This window comes from Plectropomus leopardus, chromosome 4 (genome assembly GCF_026936395.1).
Source record: "Plectropomus leopardus strain MGB_pleo_1.0 chromosome 4, ASM2693639v1, whole genome shotgun sequence".
Classification (NCBI taxonomy): domain Eukaryota; kingdom Metazoa; phylum Chordata; class Actinopteri; order Perciformes; family Serranidae; genus Plectropomus; species Plectropomus leopardus.
The window spans coordinates 30509106-30530702 of NC_142179.1; the positions used below are offsets into that span (position 1 = coordinate 30509106).

General features: G+C 38.9%; 1 protein-coding gene across 2 annotated transcripts in view; it reads right to left on the reverse strand.

The window, feature by feature from the left end:
* Positions 1–1293: 1293 nt before the first annotated feature.
* The window catches only part of galnt9 (polypeptide N-acetylgalactosaminyltransferase 9), a 109932-nt gene continuing 89628 nt past the window's right edge, over positions 1294–21597 (reverse strand). For both annotated transcript variants that reach the window (XM_042487464.2, XM_042487465.2), the window contains exons 7-11: positions 17119–17304; positions 15286–15423; positions 12665–12760; positions 3223–3390; positions 1294–2290 (exon numbers count right to left, since the gene is read on the reverse strand). In XM_042487464.2, coding sequence (XP_042343398.1) covers positions 2144–2290; positions 3223–3390; positions 12665–12760; positions 15286–15423; positions 17119–17304 — 735 coding nt within the window. In that variant the 3' untranslated portion in view covers positions 1294–2143. The remainder of the gene's footprint in view (positions 2291–3222; positions 3391–12664; positions 12761–15285; positions 15424–17118; positions 17305–21597) is intronic.

Here is a 21597-nt window from a genome sequence, read left to right on the forward strand (position 1 = left end):
CCCCTGTATGTAAGACCATTTTCTCGATATCTCAGCTATTCTTCACCTCCGTTTGCTTCAATAAATTGCATGAAGGTGACTCAGTGGTTTTCTATCAGTTATTGTAAACAGAGTGATTTGGTCTGCTCAAAAAGGAAGCAGCATTTGCCAAATGACTTTCTACCAAGTTCTGTCTCCCCTTAGTTACCGTAGCGATGCCTGTCATATTTTAGATGTTTTTTACACAGCACATGTAGTTTACTATATTAACTTTGGAGAATAAACCACTCAAAATTCTGTCTTTGATAGTAGAACGAGTGAGGCAGAGGTTAATAATTTCAAATCAAATGACAACTGTTGCTGTCAAATTATATAAGCTAATATACCCTACTAAAAATGAATAGCTGTAGCTAGCTAGCTAGCAGTTAAAGTGGACATTAATTTTGTGAATTGGTTTAAAACGCTGACTTCAGTTCACTTTTTAAAGTATCTAGCTGACTCAAGAATCCAGTAAATGCACTATATGGCTACATAAATGATACTGGGCCAAGAATGGAGTTAAAGTTTCATGTCTTAAGCAAAAAATTTGGTCAGCTTCCTCCCGTTGTTGATCCATTATTGTTTTTGCATTAGTTACTCCTGTTAGTAGTATAACAGAGAACAAAGGGTTGCTCATCTTAGAAAGCATCCATGACCTGATTTTAGTTTGGAAAATAAATACACAACCCTCCAAACAATAAAGTAAACTCAAAGCTGCCATGCCTTGATACGAGTGCCAAGCAATGATTGGACAGATGTGATTCGGGGGAAGGGAGACTGCTACACAACCTGCCAGTGTTGGTGTGGTGGTAAATCTATTGTGTGCTGCAACAAAAGTAGTGTATTATGTAACTCAGAGAAGATTGTGGGCGTCTCTTGAATGTGTTTTGATATTTAAGTCAAAAGCACGTCAAAAGACACTTTCAAGTCAGTCTTTCCAAACTGCCACATTTTTGGCCGGGCATGAAGAAAGTTTCTCTGCGAGTATAATAATTGGAAAGCTTTCAGTTTAATCCAGTGGGCGGGTTGGAACAATCACAGTACACAGGGCCAGACACCTGACGGAGGTTTGAGGTGCTTGTGAGTGCATGCACAACAAAAGACAGGCAATTGTGCTGGTGCTGTTAGCAACTGACTTTGCAATGGAACTACATAAAATGCGTAGTTTTTTATGTAACACAGCCAAGTTCAGTCACGGAGCAAAAGTTGGCGCTGATTCTTTGAATTGAGGAGAGAAGTGATAAATGCTCAGAAAGAGAAAGACAGAGAGCCGGCTCATCATAAAAATGATTTTATTATCCTAATTGTTATCAGAGGACGGATATCAATTCTTGACTTTTTACAATATATTACTATCATTAGACTGTTTTATACATTGTTTCATATATTAATAATTTTCAAATAATTTTGTACATGCTTATTGGGACTGACATTCCCTGGTCAGATTAAGCAGAAAATGAAGAAAAAAAAGGCACATGATTGCTCCTTGTCCTCAGTGAGCAATACAGTCCAAAAAAACCAAAACAAAGAACTGTCATGTTTTGTGTGAGTGCAGGTGAAATGCGTCCCGATCCGATGATGGGCAGCCCCCTTTGAAGACTATTACGTGTCTTGCCTGTGCAGCACAATATGTCCGAAGCAATTTTCCAAATCACAGCCCAAAGTAATCACTTCGATGTGGCAATTGACAGCAATCATATCTTTTGATTTGCTCAGATGCACTCAGAAAAAAAAAGAAAAAAAAGAATACTCGCACGCTTACACACTTTCTCATCTCCAAAGATCTGATAGTTTTACAGTAGAAACAAAAGATTTACTTGAGCCACCTTCAGGGGCTGCACTCAGGTGTCTTGTCCTATACATGTAGCCAAGTGTCAGAAATTTGGGCTATTTCAAACAGCTTGCCATAAGGTCTGTGTGTCTGTGAGCTCAGTGGAACACATGAATTGATCAGATTCTTCTTTAAGACTTGGTGACGGGAATCTCTGTGGCCTGAGGGAGACTCCGAGTGCAGTGCAGTCTGTAGTGTGAAATATCACACACTCCTCGCTCAACTGTCCACACTTTGAGATCCAACTGCGACTTGAAATGCTGCCCAAACTGTCTCAGAGGTTGCTCTCTGGCTTTAGTGCCTGGGATGCTTAATCCAGTTTCGTATCATCCACTTCTGACCGGAACATCTCTGGACCACCAGGCGAAGGCCAAAGTTGGCATCTTTGGACATTTCCACCTCCAAACATCTACCGGTGTCCCTGCTGATGATTGGACCATTCTGCAACAAAAACACATGAAAATATGACCCAATTTGTGAAGTAAACTCATTCATAGAATACTGTAAAACTTCAAATAATAGCCTAGTCCCAATTCAAAGCCCAGTCCCTTTTATTAGACTGGGTTGGTACACATTTTGGCAAATAATCTCTATTAGAAGCCTGGTCTGGTTACCATGCAGTTTATTTTTATAAAGGTACTTTGGATGTATAAAACTGGGTTGTTGGCTACCTGCTGGACATAATGTTAGTCAGCTGCTTATATATATTTAAACCCTTGTCAATATGGATATCCTACACTTAATGTTAGCTTAGTAATATTCTACACAATTCAATCATTCAGTTAATTCTACTGAAAGTGTGAGCACCAAAGATTACGGCGTTACCAGCAGAGTAAACACGAGAGACGCAAAGAACAGATTAACAGATGAGTATTTTTTAATAAGTGGGGGAAAAATGTCCAGTGAGCTATATTCATAATTATACATGTAACATAATTTGTAGCATTCATTTGTATTTTTTATTTTAGTTTCTATTTTTTGTGGCAAATTTTCAGGTATTTTTTGCACTTTTCAAAGATTTCTTGCTAACTTCTGCGTCATGTTTAAAAAAAAAAAAAAACCCACTCAACCTAGGTTTCAAAGAGTTAAATAAATAATTTGATTGTATTTACATCTTTGCTGGGCTACAGTTTTGTGTGACAGATGTTAAAAGCCTGTCCCAAATATAAGCCTGTTGAGTTCAATGAAAAAAGAAAATAATAGCCCGGGCTAATAATTGAAGTTTTACGGTAAGTCTGTTGTTATGGTATCCATGACAGTTCTTAAGCAATCAATAACACCCATCACAGTCTTATTTCAGGCTTCATTAGCCTCCATTTAAACTGTTGCACTAATGAAAATCAGTATCAAAAGATCATTTGTATTCGTTCTACCTGTGTAAAGTCCCAAAGCCTCTGGGAAATCCTTGAAACAGCGTCACATTTTTTCAGTCTGGGAGTTCGTCCTCTGCCATCATCAATGAGGCATTTTGTGTCAGGCAGGAAGGTGGTCGACCCCAGGGGTCCCAGCTGGAGAAGCCCCTCGGTGGAGTAGCGGGCGAGCTGCAACACACAGAAATCTGATGTGCTTCACAGCAGCAATCACTGCTTCAAAAAACAAACACTCAACTTTTTTTGGAGAGCACCTCAACATCAGTGGAAAGCACAAGCTGTGAGCGGGCTTCAATGAGACTGACAGCAGTAACTACACACGCTTTCAAGTTTTCAGGCCAGTTGGCAGACTGTGTGACAGACAGAAAGGTTGTAATGCTTTCATTTTACGCCTTTTAAAGCTCATTATTTTACACAAAAATAATTGGCACAGAACCTCGATAGCACATAGAAACTGTAGATACTGCACTCTGCCTTTGGATAATCCTTGTTAAATGAAAAGAAAAATGTTGTATCTACCATCAAAAATGTCTTTCAGCTACATTGGGCAATTCAACAGTTTGTTCAAGAAAATTCTTTTGATTATTTACAGCCTATGCCTAAAAGGAATCAAAAGTTTCTCTGCTTTGTTAGGTGCCCTTCCGTCGACTCTAACTATGTATACTGACGTCAGTGTAATAGACTCAGTTACATAAAGGTGACATGAAGGTGTCTTAACTGCAGCAAATCACATGAATTCCACACCGCACCAAAAGCTAAAACAGCAGCTGACCAGGGGCGTAATTTTGATTTCAAACGTGAGGGGGTTGGGAGCACAGCAGAGGCCTAAATACTTAAAGGGGATTACGTTTTTCCAATACCCCTTCCCAAGAAAGAACATAACATAAATTTGATGTGTCCCCTTCAAAAACAGGATAAACATCACAAAAATATTTTATACAGCAATTTAGGGTTATATATGATGGCATGTTGGCAAAGGTAAAATTGATTTTTTTTTCATGTTAATATGTAAAAAGTATGCAAAATAAACTTTTTTATTCTTTAGGATATATTTAAAAATTGAATTTTAACCCTGTTAAAGTCCATGGAGCTAATTATCATTTTAAAATGTATCTCCTCCTCAGTATTTAAACTAAACGCTCCCAGCTACTCTTTAATAGATACTGTTACCACCTTTTAAAGATTTCATAGCTTTAGAAATGTGTTTGTTGTTTTCAGATTGTTCTTCTAGTTCTAGTTTTTCCATTTCTCCACTCACTCTCATGTCATTTCCTACAACTTAAATGAAGCCAACACCATTTTGACTAATGTACATTAAAAAAAAAACATTACCAAAAAAAGATCAAAAAGTAGAGGGGTTCAATATTGCCTTCTGAATACACGCTTCTTATAACTTACAACCACCAACCAGCCCCCCACACCCAGTGAATACACCCCTGGCAGCTACTGAGAATGGCAAAGGTAATTACATTTAGCAGATCTACCTGAGGGCTTTTGGTTTATGTATATATATATGTGTGTGTGTGTGTGTGTGTGTGTATGTATATTTTATTACTCATTTTGAAGCATTTTTCCATTAAAAGTAGTAAAAAATCGATACGTGTAGTTTTAGCTTTGGCGATCTCCCTGGCTAGCTTTTACTTGATAAAGCTCTCCTGCTCTAGCTCTCTGGTTAGTTGTCTTTCTGAGCAAAGTGCAATCTTAAACAGAAATCATACATTTCTTTGCAGCAATATTTTTATATGATAAAAAGATATCAGGCTCACATTTAGGCCTTAACTCAAGTTTGACCAAATGTGTAGTTACAAAGTTTTTGTCTAACCTTTTATTTTTAGATAGGAAAATGTCCTTGTTTTAAAAAAAAAAAAATAGCATGACTGCTTTTCTGTATTACATGCGGTTTTACAGAATATTTCAGTGTACAGCAGCACTGCATGGAAACCACAGTGTACAGCTTATTAATGCCACAATATTTCCCCAAACCAAAATTTGATCCCTGACTGTTTAATCCTGCACATGAAAGGCTCTGTGATGATACGTATCTATTACGTAAGGATACAGTAGAGATAGCATTTATTATTTATGGGAGTGATCCTCTGTGAAAAATGAGATGCCAAAGATAGGGAGGTCTTCAGTATGACAGCAGCCCTGCTTTGAGGGGAACACGCATTGGTTACATGAATGAATCGTACACACACGCACATGCACATGCACATGCACATGCACACTAAAGCACAGGATGGTTATGTTATTCACAATCCTGGAAGAATCAATGTAACAGAATGCCTCTGAATCCAGACTGCCGAAAAGCTGGCTTATGAATAATGTGTCTTCCATTCCTTTATTGATGCAAAAACATGCTATATCCTTTACTGCCCTAGTGTTTTTTTCTCAGAGTTTGACATAGAAAATGAGATTAAATAGCACATTTTGAACCTGTTGCAAAATCAGGCCTTTGTGCCAAACCAGTAAACAATTTGTTGAAGTTCTTTTGTTGGTAAATTTCAGCATGTAAAATCTGACAAGTAGATCTTACTTAAATCTAGATTTATGTTTACTTTATATCTAAGTGTTAGGTTTACTTGAATTCAGCTGTAATTACTTAATTTTGTGAAGCTGCTGCAACTTATAAATGGCAAGTGGAATTTCCTTGTTCTTTCTGAGTGTTAGCAACTTCAGTGAACCAAGTTTGACTGTAGGTGATCATGAAAAGAAGGTTTTGTCAAGATAAGCTTATCTGCGAGTTCCGTTTTCTTTTCATGTTTAAAAGTATACAAATAAGACTGACTAGTTTGCAACTGACAAAATCCAGATATATAGCACAGTATACTTGGTTGACTAAAGCTGCAAAAACAAAAGATTTATTTAATTAAACTTCTCATTCCAACTTCAAAAAATTCAGTAAATATGACCAGATTGTAAGTAAATTTAACAATTAGATATAAAGTAAACCTACATTAAGATTAATAGTTATATCTTCTTACATTTTTCAAGATTTTTTTAAAAGCTAAATCAACTTGTCAGATTTTACAGGGCATAACAGTGTGAGTGGAGGCTTTCTGGAGCATGGATGGAGAAAATGGAGCTGCAGTCAGTGGCCTGTGTGAGTGTTGCTCCTTGTAAGAAGAGAGAACGCAGGTGGTTTTTAATCCAATGTTCTGCCCTAAAAAGCAACTCGGAACAAATAGGAAAACAATAAATCACCAATTCATGTGTCACTCAAAGCTCACTGGAGCTGGTTGGATTGTTCATGAGGATGCTGATAAGGAGAATTCTTTGGACTAATGAATGCCAGACATTGACATAAACATACTTCAAACTCTCAGTCTAATGTGGGACACGTGATGCTGTGCTATTATTCTCCAGGTGGCAGCCTAAAGGTCAGTATTACAGAAAGTTTGATTAAGAATTCTTCATGGCATTTTGGATTGCTGTCTTGGGTCTTCCGGGGTTGTAACACTGTAAGAAGATTTATCCACGGTATAAACTATGACTGGGCACAAGGAAAACCCTCTATAATCCCCACTAATACCTGTTTACAGCTCAGTCTGCCAGCCTTTTATAACGCTAATACATTTAAAATGGGACCATAACAAATAATTAACGCAAGGAAATGATTCTGCCAAGCCAATTAACCTATGCCTCGCGCAGAAACATTAGACGCTCCATTGCCTTCCTGCCATCGTAAAAGTTCTGCCTCCACTTTCTCGAGGTCAGGCTAATCACAAGTATCTTAATTAGCTCATTAATGGTGCAATGCGGTGACAATGTCAATATAAGATGGAGTGTTTGTACACTGCATTGGTCTGTAATCTCCACATTTTTACCTTTCCTGTACCTGGTTCCACCAGGAAATATATGAGGAAGTTTATGCGACGGATTACAGAAAAACGTCTTAAGAAGGGCTTGGCGCTGGACCTACCACATGTCCTCTCCCTATGGGACTACAGTCTAGCTTTGGGATCTGAGTGAGCTTCCGATTTCTAAACAAACCTCAAAAGGGGAGACTTAAGAGGCCCCACAGTGTAAGCGGTGCGGGGGGTGTCCATCAGCGCCATGCACACCCAAGTGCACGACACATAGCTGGCATTCCTTGTGGGAGCAATTTGCTTTTTCCCAGTTGTGCAAAGTGTAGTGTAAGCAGCTGCATGAAATCTGGGTCTTGGACATGCAGTGAAAAATCTAAATCTAAATCTAAAAAACACAATATGATCTATGACTTAATATAGCTAATTCTATCATGCTTTTATTCATGCGAGGAGGCAATTGTGCATGGCTATCCACTATTTTTACCTTTATTAAAAGAGACCAGGCTGCTACAAAATAGTCGCAAAAACGTCTCAGACACATCAGACCGGCTGCCACTCTGTCTGCAGGAAACGCCGGAATCCTGGTGCTCGTTAATCCTGTCACAGCTCCTTCAAACTTTTATAAGATTGCTTTATTAATATTGCTGTTTCATGTTTCATTACTGAAGTGCTTTATGGCGAAAACATTGTGGTCACATCAACTTTAATGTGATGTGACTGTTTAGAATTATGACTGAAATAGCTTTGACTTGACCAAACATTTTTTGTGCATTTATTTTTATGGTCTGCCTGCAGTTGCAGATACAGTATGTGGAGCTGTGTGTTGTTTCAGAGCTATAAGACCAGTAATGTGACTGGCTGAGAGCAAGGGCACCTGTTTCATTTCAATATTTTGTGGAGGAGACAAACATGAAACACATGTTTGAGAGTCCTCTACCAGAAAATGTTTAACATCGAACACTGAATTTCCTGCATTCTGGTGATTTGTGCACCATTTTTTGCAATTTCTGCATCAGTTTATGGTATTTATCTCTTTTATTTTATCAAAACAAACATCCTCTGCGACTTTCATGCATTCATTGAGGGGGAACAAATGCATGTTCTAAATATAGAGGTGGGCATATCACCTGCGTTCATCCATGAGATGTATGCCTATGGCTGAGAGTGTATTTATTGATCACCACAACCTCTGATCTTTGTTCCAGCTCACCCAGCCCTTTGGCAATGTGCACTTAGAGATATCCACACAATCTAAGCCAACAAACATTATACTGATATTTTCTAGAGATCTTCAGATTCTGACACTTGAATTTGCATCTCAGCTAATACCAATCCAATAGCATTACATAAAAAATAAAAATAAAAGAGCAGCTGTGTTCTACCTATCCCACATGGATGTGAAATGATTATTATCATTATTGCATAGCTCAGATTAGACCCTAAACTGGTGGGACCTTCCAGTGAAAAATATTGGCAAATTGCTGACATTTTGCTTTTGGCTAACATTACACTTTTTTTTTTAAACCAGAAAACAATTCTTCTTCGATACTGGTATCAGTATCAGAACAATTCTTATAACAACAACATTAATAATAATTTATTATGAGCAGGTCTGTTAAACTATTCATTTTTTCAAATCATGGTTAATCGCAATTCATCACATTTTTTTTATCACAATTTTTCAATTCCATTTATTTACATTTCAAAACAGTTTTGAAGTCCATTTTGACAAGTTGAAGCAATTCTTACCAGATCAGGAATATAATGACAGCAAAAAAACACACTGGACTAGCGTAAAGTGGACATGTCTGTTAAGGGGAGACTCATGGGTACACACAGAACCTTTTTTTTATTCAGATATCTATAAGCTAGCATGACATGGGTGGTACCACTTGATTTATTAGGTCTTCTAAATTCATATAATACCAATGCCCACAAGGCCCAGTACAGCCTCTTAAAGACGGGAATGTTGGGCAGCCATTAAAAATAAATGCGTTCTGTGAAAACCTTGGTTGCATCACGATTAACATGTTAACGCTGACAGCCCTAATTATGGGCAGTTATCTTGAATATTAATTGCAAGACCTCACCTCAAATCTCATCAACAGAAAATCTATGGAAAAAGATGCATTACTTACTTTAGAGACTACTCTTTGGTGTGTGTGTGTGTGTGTGTGTGTGTGTGTGTGTGTGTGTGTGTGTGTGTGTGTGTGTGTGTGTGTGTAGGGCAATGATGCAGGCTCTGTAGCCCCTCCACTGTGCTTTTGCTTTTCACACTATTGCATAAAGGTGAGGCATTATCCATTTTTTACATTCCCACTGAGAAAGGCGGCAGACAGAGAGACGCATTCCTCAGAAGCACTGTGAAGAATTATTCTGGCCAATTACATTTTTTTTTCCATAAGTAAAAGGAGCAATGGTAAAAAGCAATGCAAAATCACAGTGTCCCATGAAATTGAATTTAAGACTAGCTCACAGTAATGCCGGTCATCACTGTAATCTAATGATACAAAGACACAAAATTCATCTCCATTTGTTTATTTCCCACGGGGGGATCAGGATTATAAGAGTCGGTGAAGCTTTATGTTACTGAACCCTGACGAGCTCTTTGGAGAGGGAAAGAGGAAAGGCTGGCGAGCTGCTGGCCTCCTCATAAAACTCCCTCCCATGACAGATAATGAACATGTCACTCACCAGCAACAGGAGCGGATAGGAAAGGTGGGAAATGTAAGAACTATTATGCATGAATAGCATTTGCATGATTTGTCTTTGGGAATAGCTTTTGTTTCACTGCACACAAAAAAACAAATAACAGGACAACTGCCTCCCACCCACAGTGTCATTTGTTCTGGTGTCTGTTCAAGTAAAGGTTATGCTGAGCACACATGTTCTTGTTTTCAGCCGCATCCGCCTGCATATTCATAGATCTACATGTAATCTCACCTGGAAGTGGCCCAGTTTGCCCGTGTTTTCCAGCTGAGCAGCTCAGATAGAGCTGTTGGTGATACTTTGCTCGATTGCACTTTGTCATAACACTGTGTCTGTACTACCTTTCCTAACTGCAGCAGACTTACTGATGTCATGCAGTATTACTGAGCCAAATAAAGCATTTAAACACATTTTAACTTGTTACAAAGCAGTGTGAACATTTGGCTCATTGTAACACCAAACTCCCATGTGCTTTATATTCAGCACTCTTTCACTGGTAAAGAAAAAAGAAATACAGAATTCCAGCATGATATTCAGCAAAAAAATTTACACTACAGAGACAATAGGATGCAAGGATTTAAGTGGGTTGCAATTCTAACAAAGTGTTTTTGGAGTTGGAGTTGCGGAAAACTTTCCTCGCCCACACCATGTTGCAGAATGATAAGTAAAGATGATAAAAGAGCACAAAGACGTCAACAAAATGACTTACCTTTCCAGTTATGCCGATAGATTTGGTCATTTCTACTAACAGAATCTGGGAAATCGCTCCAAGTCAAGCTCTCATTATTATGATTCAGAGAAATGTTGCGGCTAACTTCATTATTCTTAAGTAGGATTTGTAATGCTTTTTATTTTTTTTTTGCAGTATGACTCCATCACTGTAAATAATCTATTAAGATTCTTCACATATATCCACAACTGTTTATGAGATCCTCTGTGCATAAATCTGTATATAAATGCATACTGAGCATGTGCTGTTATATCACTGGTGTGCATTTCCAGTCTCATTTAATTTAATCTCTAGCTGTACTACCCTGAGTCTGTTATGAATGTTTATTGGCTCTGCTGTAGGTTTAAGTGCTAATTAAACAAGACAGGAGGCACGAGGTAGCCATGTTATGTTCCCTTCTGAGTCTTATATCTGCACATGGATTACTATACATATACTGTGTAAGTATATGAACTATCTGATAAATGAAGAACCATCTCCAGAGCTGCAGGTAGAGCAGCCAGCTTTATAACATGAAAAGAAAGATGTTTTTAGAATTTCAACAGTGATACGGATTTAAGGGGAACCACAACCATTTCTGAAATTCATTGATATTAATTAGTCTTAAGACCGTCTAAAAAAATTAGTAACCATCAACAACTCTCTCAAATCCAAAAACTACAGTGCAAAAACTCACATTTGTGCTCCAAAGACAATGAATTGTGAAAGATGTTATAATGATGCTGTGAGCAGCCACGACAATGTTCTGAGTATATGGGAACATTTCCTCTTTCACATCACACTGTAATAGAGTGAAGCTCATTTGGATATAAAAAAAGAAAACAAACATCCTGTAGGTCCACAAAATCAGGCTCCCATTCTCTGTCTATGGAGCAGCTCCAGTCTTAAAACCCTATGATTTGACAGCTTTGAGACTTACTTCTTCGGCTTCTGGGTTTGAGAAAGAGTCGCTCATGTTCATAAATATTGATTGAACTTTCCAAGGCCATGGAAATAACATATTGGAATTAATAATATAGGTGGTGTTCCCCTTTAACAAATGGTAGGACCACTTGGTTAATTGCAATAAAAAAAATATCTCCTAGATTATTAAATCAAAATGCAGTATTATTTTGCACATATTTTCAGATATACTAAAGGCAGCAAAATTGTTGTTTTAAACCCGGACCCCCAAAGCCATCCATACTGTCAGTGCACCTCATGTTCCACACCAGGTTCAGGTTTCTAAATGTAATTCAGTGGAGATCTGCAGCATGCAGAGATGTCAGCATGCTGCAATAAAGCATGTTACATATATCACTGTATGTATTGCTTTCTTTTGGCCTCATTTCATTCCTTTTTTATTGTGGCTCTGTGCAGTTACGTCACCCACGCAGGTTTAGTGGATGTATCACTTGGAGATGTGTGAAACAACACTTAATTTTTATCTACCTGAACTTAATAATTAATGGGTTTTTTTTCCAGGGTGGGAGAATCGGCACTTTTAGAATTATTTATGTATTTGGAGTTTCGTTAACCAAACTTAAACTTTAAAACTGAGAACACCCTGTGGGTGTGTTGGGCCTTCTGCTAGATTATTACTATTCCACAAGAATACTTGTTAAAGTAAAATGTGCCTTCTGATTAAATCCACACACAACTTTTTTTTCCCACTTATGTAGCTCTTAAATCTAGACTTATAATTCACTGTATTTACAATTTATTGTAACTTCTTCCCCGGTGTTTTGCAGCGTCATATTACAGTCTGACGTCATTGTGTCCTGGGTGTGTCCTTGCTGTTCACTTAAAAGCTTCAGTGGGGTTGTGTGGAAGTCTATAGTCTGTTAAATTAGAAGCAATCAGGCAAACATATTTGTCTCTATGGCGCTGTTGCAACCACCACTTAAATAAACAAAATTTGATTAAACTTCTGTGGGGCTTGAAGAGCAGAGTAATTACACCACATCATCCTGAGGAGAGTCCTCAAGTGTTTAAATGCAGAATGTGTTGATTCAGAGTATTTACGTTTGCCAAGAGGGCAATATGAGGAAGCCTAATATAAAAAAAAAAACAAAACACTTGTACTGTTACTTTCAAAGAATCCACATAATACCTGCACTGACTGACAGTTTAATTAATTGTATTATGATGAACATGGCTGCTTAATGAACACAGCAGTGAACATGGACACACAGACAGTTCATGAGTCTGGTCTTACCTGAGAGGACATGCCGTGGCACGGGTAGAGGATGGCTTTGTCATCGTCCTCAGAGCCCTGGTCCAGGCAGTAACCGCTAGCTTTGCTGTTCCTCACCTGAAAGACAGCACAGGATATACAGGTACTTTATGGATGTCTGAATTTTTAAAGAGAGGAGACAAGAGAGAAGGTTCTAGTGTGGTGAAAAAAAACTTAATAGGATAAGCGGTTCCAGATAATGGATGCTTATTTGTCTTGGAAAAAGCTAGATGAGAAGATTTTGGTCTTGCTCCTGTCTGATCATTCAATATGTCTGAAGCCTACCAGAAACTCTCAAACTCGCTAATTAACAAGTTTTTTCTCAATTTTTAAAGAAGTCACTGCCCGGCTCAGTAATAGTCCAGCACAGAAGCTAACCACAAAGCTGCAACTTGATGTTCTTTCCACTTAGGTTTTTGTGATATAACACATAAAGCATGCTTGTTAGTGACCTCTAGACATGTTGATAGGTAGATTTTGTCACTTTTGGATAGAGCAAGCCTTCCCCTTGATCACACTCTGTCCCTGAGCTAAGCTAACTGTCCTGATTTTATCTTTAGATCTGGCACACAATCAAGACAGTGGTATAACTGTTTTTATTTAACTCATGGCAACAATGATGCACTCGTGCAATAATTATGAAATGGACAATAATTGTTGCACAAATTATGATGGAGGTGGATCTCATCTCTCTCGGGAGCATCCGGGGTGTTGATTAATTAAAAACTTCCACATAAAGCTGTGGCTTAGCTTGGCATTGGTAAACTGAAAATATTTTACAACAGTGGTCATAAACAGTACTGTGCAAAAGTCTGAGGCCACCTTACACTTTGTTATATATATATATATATATATATATATAGTATTAAAAACACGAATATTTCAGAATAAAACAACTTCAACAGGCCAAAGTTGCAAGTATTTAGTGTGACCTCCTTCACCACTTTGCATGTCTTGAACTTTCTTGGGCAGACAATACACCAAGTTGCAGTCAGAACATGTCCAAAGCTCAATATTGATTGTTTGCACTTCCTCTTGTTGCGGCTGTATTCAATGTTTCACACTAAATATTGACTTCAGTCTGAAGAAGCCATTTTGTTCTGACCTTTTTGGCGTTTTAATGCATTTTACATGTGCTCTGTATTTTTTGTTGGTGTCGTCAAAAAGAGACTGAGAAATAAATGAATTAAAACAAAAATAAATACAAAATAAATGAATAAGGTATCAGTAGAGAAACTTGTATTGGTCAAAACTCAGTGCATAGTAACATGGTGTTGGAAATGAAGAAGAAGTTGCTACCACTGCTCAAAAAGTGCTTCCTTCCTATTGGTTGCTATAGTTAGATTTGCCACAAAATTGAATCTGAAAGCAAGTCAATCGCCAATCGTTTGTTCATTTCCCTTTAATTGGACTCATCATTTCATGCATGTTGCATCGCCTCCTGTCTTTTTGATCTACTGTGGCTTATTTATGCAGAAAAATCTTGTCTCAAGTGCTGACCTGGATGTGACGGATATCATCATGCAGTGACCAGTCCTATTTCTGCCGCTGCCTCTCCTGCAGGCCTCCAGATGGTGGTGTGCATGGAGCATGAGCTCTGGCTCTGTGTGATTTGAATGCATACGGCTTTATTTCCAGGTTGTGACATATCTATCATGTGCTGTTGTCAGGGAAGGTTTCGCTCGGCTGATCTGGTCAGCATGGCCGAGCGCCGCGGTGATGCTCAGTGACAGATGAGACTCACTTCTGTGGCGGCGACTGTGTGGCAACACAAGGCTTGTCGACAGATCTGAAATAGTGCCACTTAAGTGGCTGCCGCGCTGAGGAATCCATTAGCTGGGTGCCAGAGCCAAAGCAGGCAGCCAGAGAAACAAAGGGGGTGGTAAATCCATGCAGGTTTGATAAATCCAGAGGTTAAATTTGAAGTGTATTCTGACATTGCATCTCCCAAGCATATTGATTAGCTACTGCTTTCCATTGCTGAAATTGATATGACGAATAATGGTGCGTCTGAGCAATCCTCCAAATAATGTCTGACTCCGGAGTGTGTTCAATTCTTCAACCTGTCATAATCCTGTTTTCTTCCCCCACTGTGCAGCCAAGCCCAACACAATCAAGTTGGAATGGAAAACTAATAAGTGTTTAATTAAAACTCATTCGGAGGAATTTGCATCTAATCCTGTGTGGTGATGCTGCATTGCTATAGCAACGAGATACCTTCATCTTAGACTGGTAACAGTGAATTTATATTTATTTCTTCAAATTGGAAGGTCGAGCATGTTATTGTGATATCAGCAATCTTGCGTGCACAAAGTTTTGTACAAACTACAACAGATATCAGCTAGCTGCTGACATCTGTGTTCCAGGAAAATGTATCTCGCAAAAGACACAGAAGTCACAGAAATGATCCTTATAATACACAGCTCACAAATTAATAAATTCTCATCAACTCATTTTCTGTATTTATCATCTGCGGAATCACATTAGCTGTCTCAGTGTATGCATCGTCTTTAAACCACCGCTCTGTAATAGAATTACAGCTGATGATATAGCAGAATTAACATGCAAAGTATTTCCAGTAATCCTGTTAGTGAGTATCTCACCTCGCCGTATGTAATGGTGTTGTTGTAGATCCGCATCTCTGGGTAGACGTGTTCAAGATACCAGCGGAAGCTCCGACACTGTAGCCTCTTCCTTAAGGCCAAGCGCTCCGAGACATCCCCGAAATCAACCCCAGGGTTCTGTCAACAAATGGTGCAAAACAAAGACAAAATTAAGCTCTTAGCCTACGGGCACTTTACTTAAGAGCCAAGCGAGAATGCGAGCTGCTGGAGGAATAGAAGACGTGAGAGTGTTGAGGTGCAGAGGACGCAACAAGCATTTAGTTAAGAGATGGATAGATGTGCCTGTCATGCGGGACCTTTATTGTTCTTTCATTAGACATGATCTGTGCTGAGCAAATTCTAATCAGCTGCTTAATTATGAGCGCTCACGGCCCTGCCTGCCTTATGGAGGTGGCTTCCCAGATTGATTAGGGGAATGCCTAATAGCTGCACTGCCTGGCACAGAGGCCTGATCCCGACACACACACACACACACACACACACACACACATACACACACAAACACACACACCCTATATCAGTATGTCCATATACAATGCACTGCTTAAATCTGCATGAACATACAAATAAACATGCATTCTATATAACCATAGAAAATACACACATTCATATGAAAGGGCAATGGCCTTCCCAGAGGAACTGCTGCAAAGACACACCCACACAAACAGTCCTCATCCAGGCAAATCCTTCTCATCCGTTCCCCTGCTCTGCTGGAGTCTACAGCCAGCTGCTGAATTTGCTTTCAACATCTGTTAATAATGAATTCTAGTTAGAAACGTCCACTTTTTTTTCACACCATAAAGTGACACTAACAAATGCATTCAATTTCAGTGAGACGTTGTTTGGTATTTGGACTTGGGGCCGGCCACTGTGGTGAATCATAAAGCCGTCCCCTACCAAAGTAATTGTGCTCTCAGCGGGTAACTCAGACAATAACAAGAATCTGTGATTGTGTGCACGGGCGGGTTGGGAGGGAGGAGGGGGGGTAGATGGAATAATCGTAGCGTTAGGTCTTTGTACTGTACACAAAATAACTCTGCGCCACAGGACAGCTGAGGTAATAACGTGCCATGCCACTGTGTTTGTAATTACGCTGGAGAAGGGATGTGGCCTGATTGGCCAGTTTGTCAAAGTTGCCCGCTCCTCCTCCTCCTCCTCCTCCTCCTCCTCAACATGTCCTCCATGCTGCACTCACACAATGGTTACAACATTTCCCCAGCTGGTGCTTCCTACCTGCACTTAGTGAGTTCTCTTGTAATGATGTTTGTGCCAAATTTGTTGGACGACATGCCGGCATCAGCAGCATACCAGACCTGTATGAGACTGCTACACAGCCAGTTACTGTTTTGTTATGAGCAGCAGCATGCTGTTTTGGAGCAGAGGCCTTTTCTGACGTCCTTCACTGACAGTCATCTCACTCTGCATGGCTGAAGAGGCAATTAAGATTCAATATTAAACTCTTTATTAATGAAAGTAGCTGTTTACTATTTTGCAGCCCATCTCAAAGACCCTTGAAAGCAATTAAACTGAACTGATGTGTGTAAAAATAGATTGATTAGACATGAGGCTCATCACTTGGTGCACCTCTCTCATCTGTTTGGAGCGAGACTCTGCGGCCTCTTCGCTCTGCCTTTGCTCTGCTGCCAGTGTGAAGGTCAAACGGGATGAAATCTGAATTTTGAATATCTATTGACTCGTGTCTCCAGGGACCCGGGCTGCATGTCTGAATGAGCAAGTGAGAAGGGAAGAGAGGGAGCAAAGGGGAGCTCAGGGTTTGAGGGAGATGTGATGTCAAGACGGAGAAAAACTTACGTTCATGGGAATGTTCCAGGCCATGTAGACGTGGGATTTGTATTCATCCATCCACACCTCAGCGGCCCGCAGGGCATTGCGCTTAGCGTAGTAATCTATGTCATTGTTGTAGGGCTTCTTGGTACGCTCGATGTGAGCCACTCTGGCACATGGCAGGACTTCCATACTCCCACCACACTGCCACACCTAGACAGCAGCAGGAAAGAGAGTCCATGGTTCAATCAAATGTGGATCCAAATGTGAACGTTTTTAATTTTTCAGATATACATAAACATAATGCAGGAGGATGCTTTATATTCACTGTTGGGTGCAGTGATAATTGAACTACTTCACAGCTATTGCCTACCAGAAGTGTGGAATCAGTCTCAAGTCACAAATCTGACTCAACATCACACAATCAAAAAAAAAAGTCTTGCACTATGACTTTACTTAGACCATGGGAGGATTATGAAACAATGTTCCCTGTGCACAGACATGGAGAGGGCCCAACCACTTCTCCTACGCAGTAGCAAGACACACAGACATTACAGTTGTTAAGTTGTCTTTTTCTTGTTTGTTTCATGTCTCCTTGTACTTATGTCTCATCTTTTTGTAGTTGTTTTGTGTCTTTAAGTGGTCATTTTCAGCTCTTTGTAGATGCTTTGCATCTCTTTGTAGTCTATTTGAGTCTATTTGTAATTGCTTGTGTCATTTTGTATTCCTTTATGGATGTTTGCCCCTTATTGTAGTCTTTGTTAGTCTCTTGCATTTCTTTGTACTCATTTCATGTCTCTTAGTGGTCATTTTGGGCTCTTTGTAGCTGCTTTTCATCTCCCTTGTGGTCATTTTGCATCTTATTGTAGTTTTGTGTCTCTTAGTAATCATTTTGGGCTCTTTGTAGTTTTCTACGTCTCCTTGTATCATTTGGTGTCCCTTTGTGGTTGTTTTGCCCCTTTCCATAGTCTTTGTGAGTCTCTTTGCAGATATTTTGAATCACCTTGAAGACACTTTGTGTCATTTTTATGGTCATTTCAAGTCTCTCCGAGTGACCTTTTACATGTGAAGGCCAGGAGGTCCCCCAAATAGGCCTATTCAGCAATCCATCCATGAATTCATATTTAGCTCTTTGACACAAAGTATGATTTAAATAGTAATAAAATTACTGATACACCTCCTTTTTCTCGCTCATGAGACAGTTCTTGTAAGAAGATTATAAAGTAATTGCCAAGATTTTTGAGCACAGTAACAGTGCTACAACAAAGCTTCTCTTGACAAGAAAGCTGTCTAAAAATCTGATAAATTGCCAGCAAGTCAACAGTTTGGCCAGATTATCTCTAACACCGCATTTCAAGATCAAACAGGAAGAAGCTACAGCCTTGCACTGAGTTCATGCAGGCACAAAAACAGCAAGTACTGAAGGTCAATGTTGACTCCAGAGCTTAGTCTGTAAACAGTAATGGATGTTTGCAACCTTTTTAGCGACCTAAATACATTTAAAAATTTGAGCAATTTACTCATAGAGTCCAATCTAATTGCTTCAGAAGAGAAGAATGGTCAAAACTACCAAAATAGTGATCATTTAAGGCAACTTAAAGTCTCTCCTCTATAAATCTACATGCTTTGTTTGTTCAAAGCAGTTATAGTTTACCATTCGATGCAGAATCATTGCTAAACATTAAGCTTCAATGGACTTAGTTACTTCACATTTATTCTGAGCAAATTAAAGTCAATGTACGCTGCATGGCATGCACTGAAATTCACAGCAAGAAATCTTGCATTAAATAGAAGTCAAGTAAAAAAAACTTGACACTGTAACCACTCATCACTGCGGCTCTTTTGCTGGAGGAGTTTAAGGAAGAAAATTCTCACAAATTTATGTCTTGTTATCTGCTTTCTGATGCAGCTCAGTGATTAACATATGAGATTTTTGTATGGACACAAACATCTGCAACTAAATGTTCCAGCTAACAAAAGAGCCAAATAACACAAATTCCATACTCCCACCACACTGCCACACCTAGACAGCAGCAGGAAAGAGAGCCCATGGTTCAATCAAATGTGGATCCAAATGTGAACGTTTTTAATTTTTCAGATATACATAAACATAATGCAGGAGGATGCTTTATATTCACTGTTGGGTGCAGTGATAATTAAACTACTTCACAGCTATTGCTTACCAGAAGTGTGGAATCAGTCTCAAGTCACAAATCTGACTCAACATCACACAATCAAAAAAAAAAAAGTCTTGCACTATGACTTTACTTAGACCATGGGAGGATTATGAAACAATGTTCCCTGTGCACAGACATGGAGAGGGCCCAACCACTTCTCCTACGCAGTAGCAAGACACACAGACATTACAGTTGTTAAGTTGTCTTTTTCTTGTTTGTTTCATGTCTCCTTGTACTTATGTCTCATCTTTTTGTAGTTGTTTTGTGTCTTTAAGTGGTCATTTTCAGCTCTTTGTAGATGCTTTGCATCTCTTTGTAGTCTATTTGAGTCTATTTGTAATTGCTTGTGTCATTTTGTATTCCTTTATGGATGTTTGCCCCTTATTGTAGTCTTTGTTAGTCTCTTGCATTTCTTTGTACCCATTTCATGTCTCTTAGTGGTCATTTTGGGCTCTTTGTAGCTGCTTTTCATCTCCCTTGTGGTCATTTTGCATCTTATTGTAGTTTTGTGTCTCTTAGTAATCATTTTGGGCTCTTTGTAGTTTTCTACGTCTCCTTGTATCATTTGGTGTCCCTTTGTGGTTGTTTTGCCCCTTTCCGTAGTCTTTGTGAGTCTCTTTGCAGATATTTTGAATCACCTTGAAGACACTTTGTGTCATTTTTATGGTCATTTCAAGTCTCTCCGAGTGACCTTTTACATGTGAAGGCCAGGAGGTCCCCCAAATAGGCCTATTCAGCAATCCATCCATGACTTCATATTTAGCTCTTTGACACAAAGTATGATTTAAATAGTAATAAAATTACTGATACACCTCCTTTTTCTCGCTCATGAGACAGTTCTTGTAAGAAGATTACAAAGTAATTGCCAAGATTTTTGAGCACAGTAACAGTGCTACAACAAAGCTTCTCTTGACAAGAAAGCTGTCTAAAAATCTGATAAATTGCCAGCAAGTCAACAGTTTGGCCAGATTATCTCTAACACCGCATTTCAAGGTCAAACAGGAAGAAGCTACAGCCTTGCACTGAGTTCATGCAGGCACAAAAACAGCAAGTACTGAAGGTCAATGTTGACTCCAGAGCTTAGTCTGTAAACAGTAATGGATGTTTGCAACCTTTTTAGCAACCTAAATACATTTAAAAATTTGAGCAATTTACTCATAGAGTCCAATCTAATTGCTTCAGAAGAGAAGAATGGTCAAAACTACCAAAATAGTGATCATTTAAGGTAACTTAAAGTCTCTCCTCTGTAAATCTACATGCTTTGTTTGTTCAAAGCAGTTATAGTTTACCATTCGATGCAGAATCATTGCTAAACATCAAGCTTCAATGGACTTAGTTACTTCACATTTATTCTGAGCAAATGAAAGTCAATGTACGCTGCATGGCATGCACTGAAATTCACAGCAAGAAATCTTGCATTAAATAGAAGTCAAGTAAAAAAAAACTTGACACTGTAACCACTCATCACTGCGGCTCTTTTGCTGGAGGAGTTTAAGGAGGAAAATTCTCACAAATTTATGTCTTGTTATCTGCTTTCTGATGCAGCTCAGTGATTAACATATGAGATTTTTGTATGGACACAAACATCTGCAACTAAATGTTCCAGCTAACGAAAGAGCCAAATAACACAAATTCAATCCAATAAACAAAACTGGGAGCAGGGAGCAGCATGCACAATGACCACTACATAGGAAGTAAGGGCTGGGCCTAAATGTTGTTTCATTGTGCGCTGTCCCTGTCTAAATTACATTACATTACAGTATTACATTACATGACTGAGGATTGTTAAATGGCTCAGTGTTGGAGGTTAGCTGCTGTTGCTATGTTATCTAATGCTAATTGGGCAGACGTTGAATTGTCCATTTGCCAGGGGGAGAGTGGCTCCACAGATGGCCGTTGTCTAAACCTTCAGGCAAAGGAAGTTGAGTATCCCTTGTCTAAACTTTGTTAACAGAAACACCGACTCATTCATTTCAATGTCAAACCTGAAATAAGTTGTAGCTATCGTCCTGTTTCTGCACTTCTGTTTCACAGCACTTTTCAAGCACTGTGTCCCATCTTGTAATGGATTCTGAACCATTAGTTACACCTATATTACAGTTATAATTGGGTTAAACAATCAACCATGCAAATCATTCTTTACTTTAACCTTTAGACTATTTTAGGTTCAGGTTCAAGTTACTTTATTTGTACCTGTAGGTGGATTAGTTTGCATTATAAAGTACAAGGCATCTACTTGACACAGTTGTCAGACACTACAGACAACATACAGTATAAAACATGGCAAGATACTAAAAGACAAAAATAAAACATTAAAAAAAACATAAAA